The sequence below is a fragment of the Anneissia japonica genome, unplaced genomic scaffold (genome assembly GCF_011630105.1).
Source record: "Anneissia japonica isolate Jap-2015-1 unplaced genomic scaffold, ASM1163010v1 scaffold288292_len1863012_cov191, whole genome shotgun sequence".
Lineage (NCBI taxonomy): Eukaryota > Metazoa > Echinodermata > Crinoidea > Comatulida > Comatulidae > Anneissia > Anneissia japonica.
Genome location: NW_022688773.1, coordinates 590,540 through 604,370, shown reverse-complemented (window position 1 = coordinate 604,370; position 13,831 = coordinate 590,540). Strand labels below are relative to the sequence as shown.

The 13,831-nt window shown below is 34.9% G+C and overlaps 1 protein-coding gene across 1 annotated transcript; it reads left to right on the top strand.

Moving 5' to 3' along the window:
- Window positions 1-330: 330 nt before the first annotated feature.
- LOC117123131 (NKAP-like protein) lies at window positions 331-9,352 on the top strand. Its single transcript, XM_033268985.1, has 9 exons — window positions 331-466; window positions 1,184-1,849; window positions 2,462-2,542; window positions 3,004-3,068; window positions 4,024-4,078; window positions 4,452-4,573; window positions 6,119-6,188; window positions 7,152-7,301; window positions 7,981-9,352. Exons 2-9 carry the CDS (start codon window positions 1,188-1,190, stop codon window positions 8,147-8,149), a joined length of 1,374 nt encoding a protein of 457 aa, XP_033124876.1. The 5' UTR covers window positions 331-466; window positions 1,184-1,187; the 3' UTR covers window positions 8,150-9,352.
- Window positions 9,353-13,831: the final 4,479 nt, after the last annotated feature.

Here is a 13,831-nt window from a genome sequence, read left to right as displayed (position 1 = left end):
TTTTATAACACCATAACACCGCACAACACATAGGCCTAAGACAATATGTGATTTAAATAAAATAATTTTATATTATTTCAAAATGAAATTATAAATACATTTTTATAATCTTTATGGCATTGTTCAGATGACAATCATCTTTATTATTTATGGTTTTTTTTTTATATAGGCCTAGGAACTGACGTGGAAAATATTTATAATAAAAAGAGTGCAAATTACTGTACAGTATGGCCTAATTCACATTAGCCTACCAACGCGTTGCAAGCAACCACGGAGATAACTTGAAACGCAAACTGGTCACATTCAACGCACAGATAGAGTTGACTGTCACTGGAAGCGTTTTATTTTCTACGGACGTTCGTCCGTCGTTTCGTCAGGGGTATAGCGAGTGTACTTGATTCGTTTTGTGCGGAAGACCGAAATAGAAGTTAAACAGAAACGGACAAGAACAAAAGCAAAACACAAAGTAACTATTGTTGTAAATTACTAGTATTTAAAACATTGTTGACGGATATAATCGTGTTAACTAGGCCTAGGCCTACCTAGTAGTAGTAGTAGTTAGTAACTAGGCCTAGGCCCAGGCCCGGCCTAGGTGAGGCATAGCCTACGCCTAGGCAAGGTCTAGGGCCTAGGCCTAGGCGCCCTATGGTAGCGGCTAGATTACTTGGACAGGTCTCTTTATTCCTAGCCTAGGCCGGCTAGCCAACCTATCCTCATGGCTAGCTAGGCCTAGTCTAGGTTAGCCTTCTTGTGTTAATATAGCTGGCCTAGGCCCTAGTCCAGGGGAGGGGGGCAGGACTACAATTGACAAGTGCATAGTGCATTAATCAGAACAGCCTGAACATTGGTTGGATTAATTATTTTGTAAATATGAATAAGTGTTATTGAATCGATGGACTGGATTATGGAAGAGCAGGTATGGAACTATGAATATGTATTACTTAGTTATTTTTACTTAAGGAATGCATTTTTCTTTGCCTGTATATTGTTTTTTATGTCCTTTTTATTATTAATACGGATTATGTCTTTGCAGCAAAGAAAACAAAATTTATTTATGCAATGTTTTGTTTTGATAATTAGGCTATCTTGCTGTATTTTGTAGATAAACTAAGAAATATTTTGTGTTCAAATATACATATATATTGTTACAGCATTTTTGATTAAAACTGGTTTCTTTCAACAGAAGTATGGGTAGTAGGAAAGAATCCTCAGACTCCAGGAGTAGTAGAAGTAGCTCAAGACAGAGGTCACGGAAGAAAAGGTCCAAAAGCAGCTCATATACATCTTCTAGCAGAAGTAGCAGCAGCAGTTCAAGATCTTCTAGCAGCAACAGATCCTCTGCGAGTTACAGCAAAAGAAGACACAGAAGTTCTTCAAGCTCGAGTAGTGAGAAACAAAGGCGCAGTTGGTCGCCAGTAGAAAGAGAAACAAAGCATAAAAATTACTCTGAAAGAGATGATCATAAAGATACAAGGAGGCGGAAAAGTAGGTCACGATCACGTGAAAGAAGGACCCATAGATACAATGATTCCAGAAATGAAGATAGTTTTGATCGGCGGGATCACAAAAGAGACCGAAATTGGGCGGATGTTGAGGATGGATACAAGAGAAATGATAGACGTAAGGATAACCATTACAGGGATGACGAACGAAGTGGCCAACGTGATAGAGAGGTTAGTCACCGTGATAGCAGGCGCGATGAGAGGAAATATGATGAAAGGCAGGAAAGACGATTTGATGGACATGATCATAGACATCAGGATGGAAGACATAATGGAAACCATGGTCAAAGGCACTATAACAGGTCTGGAGACTCCAATAAAGAACAACAGGAATTGTTTTTTGAAAAGTAAGTAGCAGTTAAATTCTAATTTATTATTTTTGATGGTGTTTTCAAATAAGTTATAAAATAATAATTTGTTATTATTACAATTATTAATTTCAGTTTTATTATTTATTTTATGTTTTTGTTAAATCATATTTTGTAATTGTTTTTTTATTATTAATTCAATATTTAATAATTAATTAATCTCTATTATAAATGATTTCTACTATTTAATTTTGAGGTGCTAGTTAAATTTTAATTTTATTCCACATCTAAAATTTTTTATTTCTAAAAATTAATTTCTATATTGTACGCCAAATTTTTTAATTACTACTGGGAATAGTAACGGTCTTCCACTTTTATAGCGCATACCACAGTGTAATGCGCTCTTCTGCCCAGTGTGAAAACAAAAGGAAGGAAACAACATAAAACAATTTGACTTTTATGCACGGTCTGTTTGAAATGCCAAGGAAAGAGAAACCACTCTGGCATTGAATCGGTTCCAAGGTACGACTTACTCATTGCCATTTGGACAGCATCATTATTTAAACTTTTAACGAGAGACTGTTGGTTCGTGGCATATAAAATTGCATTCTCGGGTTAAACTCTATATTTTTTACTTAATGCTATTCTTAGGCGTAGACAAGAGCGTGAGAACATCTGTGAAAATGGAGTACCAGAGGTGTGGATGAATTCACCAGAAAGACCAGAACCAGAGTAAGTACGGTATAAGATACAGTCTGTGGTGAAATAAAAAAAGCCCCTAAAAATTTTCTGTTACATTAAAAATTGTAATTGTTCTTTTAAAATAATCAAATTAATTATTAACTTCCAATGAAACAGTGATTGGGGTGGGGGGGTTTGATGATCAAGAGAGGCAGAGCTAGCTCGCAAAATGTGATTTTTAACTAATTTAACATGATTTTTTTGTTTCAAACATTTCCAATTGGAGGGGATGGGGTGGTAGGAAGGGTACACACCCCTAGATACGCCAAAAATTCTCTTATTTCTTTTATTTTCTATATGAACAATTGCTTTTTTAGCTTTTTATCGTTGATCATTATCGTTATAATGTAAACAGGCCTTTACATGCAAACAACTCAGCTACTAGCCTCACATGCAACAGTTTCCAATGGGTTGCGCTGCTTACTTTATGTTTTACTTTTTATTTTTTACAGTTCAGATGAATTTAGTAATAAAGAGTCAGTAGAAAGTGTAAGCGACAGCACTGATAGTAGTGAAGGTAAATATATTTTTGTATTCTCCCTTGTCTCAACGGAAAGAGCAAGCCCTCCTATCTTATGACCAAAAGCATAGTATTTAAAATTTCTTGTGCATAGTACTTCTCTGGCTAAAAATTGCACAGTTTTTCTATGCTCCCAGGAGTCTACCCATTTGGCCCCAGTCGTTTCCCCCCTCCCATTGAAAATGTTCAATGCAAAAGAAATCATGTTTAAGTAGTTAAAAATCACCTTATGTAGCGGGTGTCCTCCCAAGCTGCGTATAAGGGCATATCATTTGTTTACGCTCACATCACATAAGGGCATATCATTCGTATACTGTGCTCTCTGTCCTCTACACTTTGATACACAGTAAACACCTGAGGTTCATGGACTCCTGATTTGCAGCATTTTTTAATTGTTGTCGTATTTGTTCATTTTTCTAAATTTAAGCAAGATGCACAATCTTTTTGTCGAAAGTTCAATGAAAATGCCAAGATAAAAATAATAGAATTTGTATTATTTTGATAAGGCCAAATAAAAAAAATTACTAGTTTCTGTCCCCTTGCGCATCAATTTTCTCTGCCTCACTAATTTTTTATTTATTTTTTTTATATCCTTTATTCTACGAAGTGTCACTCATATCAGTAAAATTCCTCTCTCGATCGTTCATGGTTAGGGATACATATGGTATGAATCATGTCTAGTGCTTCTTTTATTTGCTTTCAATGTGAGAAAAAGTGAGAAAGTAGTAGCTGGTTCCCATCAACCATTTTGGATTTGCCATCTCGGAGTAAAAAAAAAGGTGCCCCCATTCTCTTTTTATTTTTCAGTATATAAGGACGAAAAACTACTTTTTATTTTACTTGGCCTTATACAGATTATGAGTAATATACAATGATGATTATGTAAAAATGCTAAAGATGATTGTTGTTACTGAAAGAAAATTTATAATGCCTTTTTTTACATTTTTTATAGAGGAAAAGAAAAAGAAAAAGAAGGCTAAAAAAAGAAAAAACAAATTAAAAAAGAGGTAAATAAAGATGATGTAATAGTAATAATTGTGTAGTTTTATATAGCGCCATATCCATCTAACATAAGATGCTCAGGGTGCTTGATATGTGGACTCCACAGTAAAAGATAATCGGGATCACCGCCTCCACAGTCACCATCATCATCCTCATCATCAATATCATCATCACCATCTTTAATATCATAATTACAGATATGAAACTTAGCTATGTTTAAAATCAGATTCAGATTCCTGTTTTTTTGTCCTGTAATATTTATTTTTTTTAATTTTAGAAGGTAAATAAAACACAGAACGATTACTCAATATCAATGTTAGTGAAGTATTCTGATGTACTTTCAAATTTTTATTGATAACTGTTGTTTCCTTGATGTAGCAAAAAGTCAAAGAAAAAACGCAAGCGGAAGAAAAGGACGAAGGACTCAAGTTCAGACGAAGACTCAAGCGATTCAGAAGAAGAAGAGGAAGATGAAGAACAAGAATGGGTTGAGGCACAAAGTAAATAATTGAAATTTTGAGGGAAAGCAATATGTTGGTATTGGATTTAACTTGATTATAAAACATTTATTCCATTCTGGCATCAGGGATAATTGAAGGCATTTTGCCTGTCATTGGGAAAACAGGAAAAACCTTAAATATGCAATTAAACACTGCAAGGTTGATAAAATTTATAACTTGTGTTTTGTTCCCAGAAAATGACAAAAAAAAAAAGTCATCAATCTTGAGGTTGGGAAACAAAACCATTCCCCCAGGACAGGACCTAAGCCCAGAGCAGCAGCGTCGATTGTAGCCATTTCATGCTTTTTTAAAAATATTTAATTAGCCCGAAAGATTTAATCACTTTTTATTATGAAGTGTTTGATATATTACTGGTCCTACTAACTACTAGTTGCCTGAGAAATGTTCCCACAAAGACGTTCCCACCGTACCAAAAAAATTCTTTGCATGTACTGTTCTGTGATTTGACCTCGGTCAAAGGGTTTTTTTTTTTCGCATTTGGAGCTGTTTTCGTTAAATCATCTGATTCTTAACTGATAATTTTTTGGAAACTTTGGGCCATGTTCCCGCAGTGTAAAACTAACAGAATGGATGCTTCCCAATAATTTATCGGGTGGTAAGTGCTGCGGAAACGCAGCATTTGTGTACACTATCAAATTTTATGTCAGAAAAAAATGTGATGTGCCCATATATGGGCACGATGACATCATATCACATAATTTCAAGTTGTATCTAAAAAAGTTGAACATGTTCAACTTTTTTTGATGTCTTTTTTTTAGAAAACACCTTTTGACCAATAAGCAAACACTACAAATCACACCAACCAATCGGATTTGATAATTCAGTTTCATCAAAATACATCACATTTTTTTTACGAAGTTTGTATGTACTTTGATGATATTGTTCCATCACATTTTATGTGATGCTTTTTTGATGAAATTTGATAGTGTAGACAGAGCTTAAGACAATCTTTAAATTGATTACAAACCAAATTAATAAACATTGCATTGATGATGATTGCACTGTACAGGCATGATTAGTTCAAAATAAAACATTTTATTTTTGTACAGTGTCTTAATAATGTTTTGCTACTGGTTTTTAATTCCGATGAGGAGCCCTAGAAACACTCGGCTGATTGCTTAATAGATCTTTTTGTATGGGCGCCCATTAAGACTCTGATTTAGCTCTGATGACGAGCTCTAGAACACTCGGCTAATTGATTAATAGATCTTTTTGTATGGGCGCCCATTAAGACTGATTTAGCTCTGATGACGAGCTCTAGAACACTCGGCTAATTGATTAATAGATCTTTTTGTATGGGCGCCCATTAAGACTCTGATTCAGCTCTGATGACGAGCTCTAGAACACTCGGCTAATTGATTAATAGATCTGTCTTGTATGCACGGTCAATAGGGCCAATATACTCTACTGCCTCTATTATACTGCCCTCATCAGAGCTTTCAAGATTACAGGAACTTGTTTTGTTTGTATATGCTTTGGATTTTCGAAATAATTTTTAATCCATCACATTTATTTTCAACTTAGGGACTAACAGTCAGGCAGTTATTGGCCCTTTGCCAATATCCTCAGAGAACGGACCAGCTGGACCTCTTGAGTAAGTTCAACATTTGGTAGTATGTTTGTAAAAATTTATTTCAGTAAAGATTCAAGCTACGAAACAAATATGTAATGTAGAATGCTAAAAATTTTTCACTACTTACCTATATCATATAGGCTATGGGAATAAATACTTAATTTTAAGACCTCTCCAGACTGCAAAATTTTGTTTAACATAAACTAGACTGGATTCCAGTCCAGTCCTTAAATTTTGTCTTAATCATTGAAACCTATTAAAAAAAGATCAATTTTGGCATTCCATAATACTTCCTTGCATCAATGGCATTCCATTGTGAGCTGTCGTGACAAAATGAGTCTTGCGGTACGAAAAATTAGTTATTGATATATTCAGATAGATGAATATATAAGCTTTATTTTGGTATTTGATTCATGTTCCTAGGTTGAGTAAAACCGGAGCAAGATCATTTTAAAGCTCAGATGTCTAAAAGCATACTTAGAGAAAATCGCCTCTAGAGATAAGCATCTGATAAATTTTGTGTTGGGTTTTCCTATCAATTCTGAAAAATAGCTTTACAAAATGTGCCTCCAAAAACATGATTACCTTAGGTAACTCAACTCAGAACTTTTGCTACTATGAAATACAGGGGTCCCAAGTCTCCCGGAAATCTGGATGGGCTCCCGCACGCAAGAATCTCCCAGAAATTAACCAATATCCTCAAATTCATAATTTTGCATGTTTTCACTACTTTATCATTAATTTTTCTCATGGTGGGTATATCAAAGTCACTATGTTGCGCAAATTAATTAAATGTGTTAAGAAAGCTCATTAGATCAGTGGTGGATTCAAGGGAGGGGGTGGAAAAGCCGGCCCGGCCCCCTAAATATTTCAAAATTATGAAATAATTGGGTAGAAATTTAAATTATATTCAAATTTAAGAGAGAGGGCCATTTTGTGAGGTTTTAAATATTCAATATATGTATTTTTCTTTTTAATGTAAAGTTACGGTAAAGCCTTGTTGCCTGGTGAGGGCGCTGCAATGGCTGCTTATGTGGAGGCTGGCAAACGTATTCCTCGTCGTGGTGAAATTGGCTTAACTAGTGGAGAGATTGAAGTTTTTGAAAATGTAGGCTTTGTCATGAGTGGTAGCAGGTAGGTGTTTTCTATTATTTAATTCTTATTTTTTTTTATTGTATTTATTCTTCTCTTCCTTAAAATGTACCATAATCCATCACAAATTGCAGTCCACATTTATAGTCCATCCTTTTAAAAAAAAATTGTGATTAATTTACCAATTATTAATTCTTTATTCTATATTGCAATTTTGAAAACAAAATTGAAGTTTAACAATATAGCAATAAATAAATATACAACACGAGGAAGCACATACACAACAAAAGCAATACATTCAGCATAAAAACAGTGCAAAGTAAAATGAAATACACAAAGATATTGCAAATACAAATTCATATTAAGAACAATTAATTATTCTATACAATAATGTTTCTAATATCTTTGTGTATTTCATTTGTACTTTCGGTAACAAAATAGAAGCGTCCATTCATGCAGAAAGCAATTACAAAAGGGCGCCGTACACTGCGTCACAGAGTTTGTACGCAGAAATCGCAGAGGACGATATCTTCTTATTATACAGTCTTTGCTGATATTTCACTTTGCTCTCTGGTGGCGCTATTACCAAAAAGAATATTAGTACATGTTGTATGCCTTGACCTTTGACATAATAATGCACAGTTAAAACTTTTTGTTCTAGTTTTGATTTGTTTATATTTCACAATGGTCAGTTAATCTTTTCTTTTATCTAACTTTTCAGACATCGACGAATGGAGGCTGTACGTATAAGAAAAGAGAATCAAATTTACAGTGCGGATGAGAAACGTGCACTTGCCTCATTCAGCAAAGAAGAACGAACAAAGCGTGAGGGCAAGATTCTGAGGGACTTCCGGGAGATGGTTCACAGAAAAACCAAAGACAAGAAATAAAATTATGTACCTAAAGAATATATTTTTAGCAAAAATTCTCAAGAATTAGTGAAGAGAATTATTATTCGACTGATCCATGTCCAGGAACTGTTGTAGGCTTTCAAAAAGTACTGGTATTCTTCTTTTCGGTGATAGCACCAGAGAGCACAGCGAAATATCAGCAACGAGAATAAGACTCGTAGATGGAGCTGTAACAAAGTAAAGAAAAAGTTAATGATGTAGAAAAGTTATGGAAAAGAAATCAAGACTGTTTTTCTACAGCATGTTTTACACGGGGGTCCGAAGTCTCCCATAAATCGCGGGAGTTTCCCGGAAATCGGGATGGTGTCCTGCACTCCCGCACGCAAGCAAGAACCTCCCGGAAAATTACCCATCTTCTGCAAATTCATAATATTTCCATGTTTTTATTACTTTATTATCAATTTTCTCACAGAAGTCATTGCCGATTGGTATCACCATGCGCAGTAAAATATAGTTACTGTAAATATGGTAAGAAAGATTAAGCAAAATTACACCTATACATGTTTCTCCTGACGCAAATCCAGTTATTGTCTATTATTCCATCACGACAATAACAATTACTATCATTATTATTATTATTATAATGCAGCAGTAGCAGTAGCAATAGTAGTAGTAGTAGTAGTAATTTCTGAAATTCACTCATGAGAAATCAACATTATTCCACACAATTGTGCGTAGGTCTCTGTCTCCTTTGCTGAACGTTATTAATAAGAAAACTAAACTGTTTCCAAGAAATAAATACCACTATTCTGAACTTATTCTTTATAATTAAAGTGTAAATGTAGGCCTGCTTGCAGAATCATATGATATTTTTACATTTTTTTTTCTAAAATTATACTACAGAAACATGGATCTACTTAACTCTATAAATATAGGCTTATATGAATATTAAAAAAACTTTTTTTATAATATTTCATAGGCCTATCATTTAATTAATACCCTGTCGCCGAAGTACCTGCGTGTGCATGGTTGTGTTGGCAACGCGTGCGCCGTCTCAACATCGGGAGTGCGCAATTTCCTTTTCTTCCCATTCGTGTTTGCGGTTTGTGTACTCATAAAAAGTAAACAACCCTCCAGTATAATACGACAGGCCACGTCACCCAACTTCTGCGATTTCTATCCACAGATTAACACACTAGACTTCACACTGATTCGATTATAATAAAATTTACACCAACAGGATAATCATTGTAATCAGAAGCAATTTGTAATACATTCCCGTGGGTTAAAACACAATATGAAATTGATGCTAATTCCGTCAATACGGATATGATTTCTCTCATGGGACATCCTGTTAGGCCATTTTTCTACGCGTTTCATTATGAAGCAGTTCCAATTAGTTTTAGTGCGTGTGTATGACGTCACTATTTATATAGTATATTATTTTTCATAACCTCTCTCTACAGTGTACTTTAGTGTATTCCAGTGACCTTTCACTATGATACACTCTTTTCCGTGTAAAATATTAGTCTTGTGAAGGGTTATTTTATCTGGGGGACTGGATAAAACATCACTAACACCAAACAGAAAGGTGCAGGTGATGACGCAAATGAATGTGTTGATACAGACACTGTAAATCTATAACGCGAGTACGTGTTTGTTATCGAACTTCTAAAGATGCCATATCGATACACTCAATGCCGGAGCCAGGATTTTCAAACAGTGCGGGACAATATCAGGGTGGACTTACTTTAAATTCAAACAAATGTGGACCCATTTAACGCAAAAATATGAAAAGATCATTTAACCAGATCTCCTGGAAGGGATTTCTCCCAATTTGGGACCCCTGTTTACCAGTTCTCCTGGAAGGGATTTCTCCCAATTTGGGACCCCTGTTTACCAGTTCTCTTGGAAGGGATTTCTCCCAATTTGGGACCCCTGTTTACCAGTTATCCTGGAAGGGATTTCTCCCAATTTGGGACTCCTGTTTACCAGTTCTCCTGGAAGGGATTTCTCCCAATTTGGGACCCCTGTTTACCAGTTCTCTGGATGAATATCATAAAAAATAAATAACAATAGCCATATGCACTTAACTGAACCTATTTGATATGACCTCTCTCTTAGGTCAACTAATGTTGCAATCGAGGTAATTGTAAATATTAATTATTGAGCTGCTCTGTTAAGTAATTGATTTTAGTGGCTGTGAAAATGCCATAACATAGCATTACAATTATTTAATTCATCATAATAATAGTGGTCAATATTTGTTTCAAATACCTTTTGTAATCGAAACTGGAGATTCAAAGCACACAGCTGGTGCTCCAATATAGTGTAATACATTGCATTACACCACATTTAGTGCCACAACACCTTACTACCAGGTAGTAAACATGATTCTCTTAGTTGGAAAGAGATGATGTAAAGTGCATTGGGAAACAAATTAAATGGTCCGCGGGGGATTCGAACAACCTCAACATTAAAGGGTTACACCATAGCTGTTGCATCAACCTCTTCCACTCTAATAACACAAGGTCTCTCCTTTGAATCTCGACACAGTGGCATGCATTTCGATACAGTACTTGGATTATGTATTATACTATCTTATCAGAGATTAATCAGTAGATCTTTCGGTATAAGGCCTCTCCAATTAAAGAAAAAATGTATTCATTGCTAAGGACAATACTACCGTAAAGAATTTCGAATCATTGCATCTATGTCAATGCCAATGGATAGGCCTACCAGTCATAATTGGACATTTTCTTTTATGATTTTGTTTGTTTAATATTTATTGCTCTCATCAAACATAATACATGCATAATTATAACATGAATAAGTTAAATAGGTAATCAGGTTTCATTCATCCAGTCAGCAAGTGATATGAAAAAACAATTAACAATTCAACAAGAGTACTGTACCTTAACAAATACAAGAGGAGAAGCGAATGCTGCCTTCAAATTTTTCTATTTTTTGCTTTGCTACACCAGCTCATACCACCCCAGTCTGGGCGGATACAGGGAGGGGGAGGGGGAGGGGGTGCAGATGGTGTGATCACACCCACCTAAATTGTATTAGGAAAAATAATTGTATTATATTGTTGATACGAATTACCATAGATTTTTAAGGTATGAGAGTGCAATTTCCGAGCACCTACAGGTTCACCTCAGCTCCAATCATGGTGTGGCTGAGGTGATGTGGACTCTCCCACGCACCACCAAATACTGCATCCGCGACAGCCCAGTACTGATCTATTTCACCTATCGAACTCTTTCTCTGTCTTCCCCTGTTCCTTTTTCCTATCAATGGTTTCTGGTTAAAGGTGTACTCCATCTTTAGTCTGTCCTACGGCTGATATGTCCTGCCCATGTCCACTTTTTTTTCTTGATTTTAGCCTTGATTTCCAGTACTTCAGTTTCTCTCAACCACTTGTAGTTTGTAGTTATACTATGGTTACAATACAATGAAATAGAAAATGGAAGAAAATAATTGATGCAACAGCATAAATTTTACAAGAAAGAATCATCAGTCGAAGCAGCTTTTGGTTGATTGCCAGTATTTTTTTTTTTTAAGTTTTTTTTTTTCGTATTTGTGAATTTATTTATTTATTCATTTTGCATCACTGCTCGGGAGACCAGTATTTTTTTTTTAAAGTTTTTTTTTTCGTATTTGTGAATTTATTTATTCATTTAGCATCACTGCTCGGGAGACGCAGAAGCAGGAAACCAATTGTCGCCAGAACGACGTGCGACTTCCTGAAACAATACAACAATTTCTACTTGTGAATAAATATTACACAAGGAATGGGACAAATCCTCTTTTAATTTAATTTTTATCTGGAATATAAATTGTTATATTATTTATATATATTATATTTCATTATTGTTATCGCAGGGCCGTAGCCACCGGTACGGTTGGTCAGGTTTCAACCTGACCATTTTTTGACAGACCACAAGTTAATTAATTAGGTTTTGAATAGGAAAAAAGGGCTAAATTCCACCTGTATGTTTAGACTCAACCTACTCCCTCTTTGACATAACTCAGGAACCGTTAATGATAGTTTACATTATTTTCTTCTCTTCAGTGTAAAATTTATAATGACTGATTAAGAAACTAGGATGCATTTCTTCTTCAGTTGAAATTTAGTGTCTAGTGGGCTTACCTTTTATCCAAATCAAGTAGGTCAATTACTACACATAGTGAGCTTTTGCAGAAAATCAGACTAATTCCATACACTTGCCTAGACATGTATTCACTTCTTCACTAAATTACCAAGCCAAGACAAAAACATGCCTTTATCTGTATTTATTCCTGATAGTTCTAGTATGCAACATTATTTTCTATAAATGAATATACTGTAAATATACCTTTTTAAGCACTTCTCTTAAATACATATCAAGCGCGGATCCAGAGTTTACCCTGGCTATCGCACAGATGGGTTCCCATGGTGGGAGGGGTCATGAGAAGAGAGCTAACTTCTTTTGTCGCTGGAAGACAAATTTTAGATTTGGGGTGGGGGGAGTCTTCGGCGTCTTCGAAAAGTTTTTGTTTTCTAGATGCTTTGAAATAACACGTCGTACATTTTGAGACGTCTGTTATTTAATACACTCGGAATTCATAGTTTTTCCCAACTTTTGCTATGGACAATAAATGATGATGAAAAGATGATGATGAGGAGGAGGAAACTGTGCAAATTAATCATCAGGCCCTTTGATGTGAAGTGTCAAGCGAGGCCCGTAGCCTAAGTTACGGTTGGGAATTTGGAGACATTATCGTCGTCGTCAAATGTTCAATAGATGATTTATGATATCTGTTTTGTATAGAAAGTAATATGAAACCCATAAAATATCAGTTCAGGCATTCATTTATCTGTCTGTGGAAAATATAACATATGAATCATACAAAATAAAAAGAATTCAAATAAAATAAAAATATGTAAAAAACATCTACACTAAATCAAAATGGAATATTCACTGCCTGTTGGATCCCAGTTTTAGTACGGTACTGCAGAGATCCAGAAGGCTTTACAGCATAACCAATCCCCGTATTTCTGATGGATTGCTGATTAAAATGTAAAGTCTATTTCGTGAATACTTACCTGGATAAACCGATAAATGCCAAAGTTTCCTTTGAAATTTACCTCTTGAGCATAAAAGAAAAATAATGGACTCGCCCTAGCTCGCCTATTATATACGCCCTGCGTGATTGAACAATATCCTCGTTTCCTTCTTGCTTTTGTGATGAAAGCTTGCCATTGTTGATAATACAGTCTAATATGACACAACATAAGGAAGTCCTCTCCTTTAAACTTCGCGTATCTCAATACATATATATATTTCCTTAAATCAAGGAAGTCCACTCGTTAAATTATTATATAATAGTATAAAGAATTTTGTCTGTCAATCTCAGATATCCAAATTTTAGGAAATTACGTTTTATGTATGCACCGACATGAGAACTTTAACCAAATAACTTTGATATGTATATGTTTTATGTTGTTTGTTGAATGGACTTCTTTAACAATAATATTACAATATGACCACAACATAAGGAAGTCCACTTTGTAAATTCAAATCAAATCAATCTCTATTGTCCAACATAACAAATGTAAAGTGGAAATTCGTCTTAAGATACAAACAAAAGCCTACCAAGTGAACAAATTGCACATCAAAAAAAATTAGACAATCAAAAATATCAAAAAATGAAAGAAACAAAGCTTCAAAAAAG

Bases quoted from the DNA above. Each gene is read 5' to 3' on its own strand.
- LOC117123131 (XM_033268985.1), top strand. From the start codon at position 1,188: ATGGGTAGTAGGAAAGAATCCTCAGACTCCAGGAGTAGTAGAAGTAGC. The intron at 2,543-3,003 runs GTAAGTACGGTA...TATTTTTTACAG, and splicing joins CCAGAAAGACCAGAACCAGA to TTCAGATGAATTTAGTAATA. The intron at 4,574-6,118 runs GTAAATAATTGA...TTTTCAACTTAG, and splicing joins AGAATGGGTTGAGGCACAAA to GGACTAACAGTCAGGCAGTT.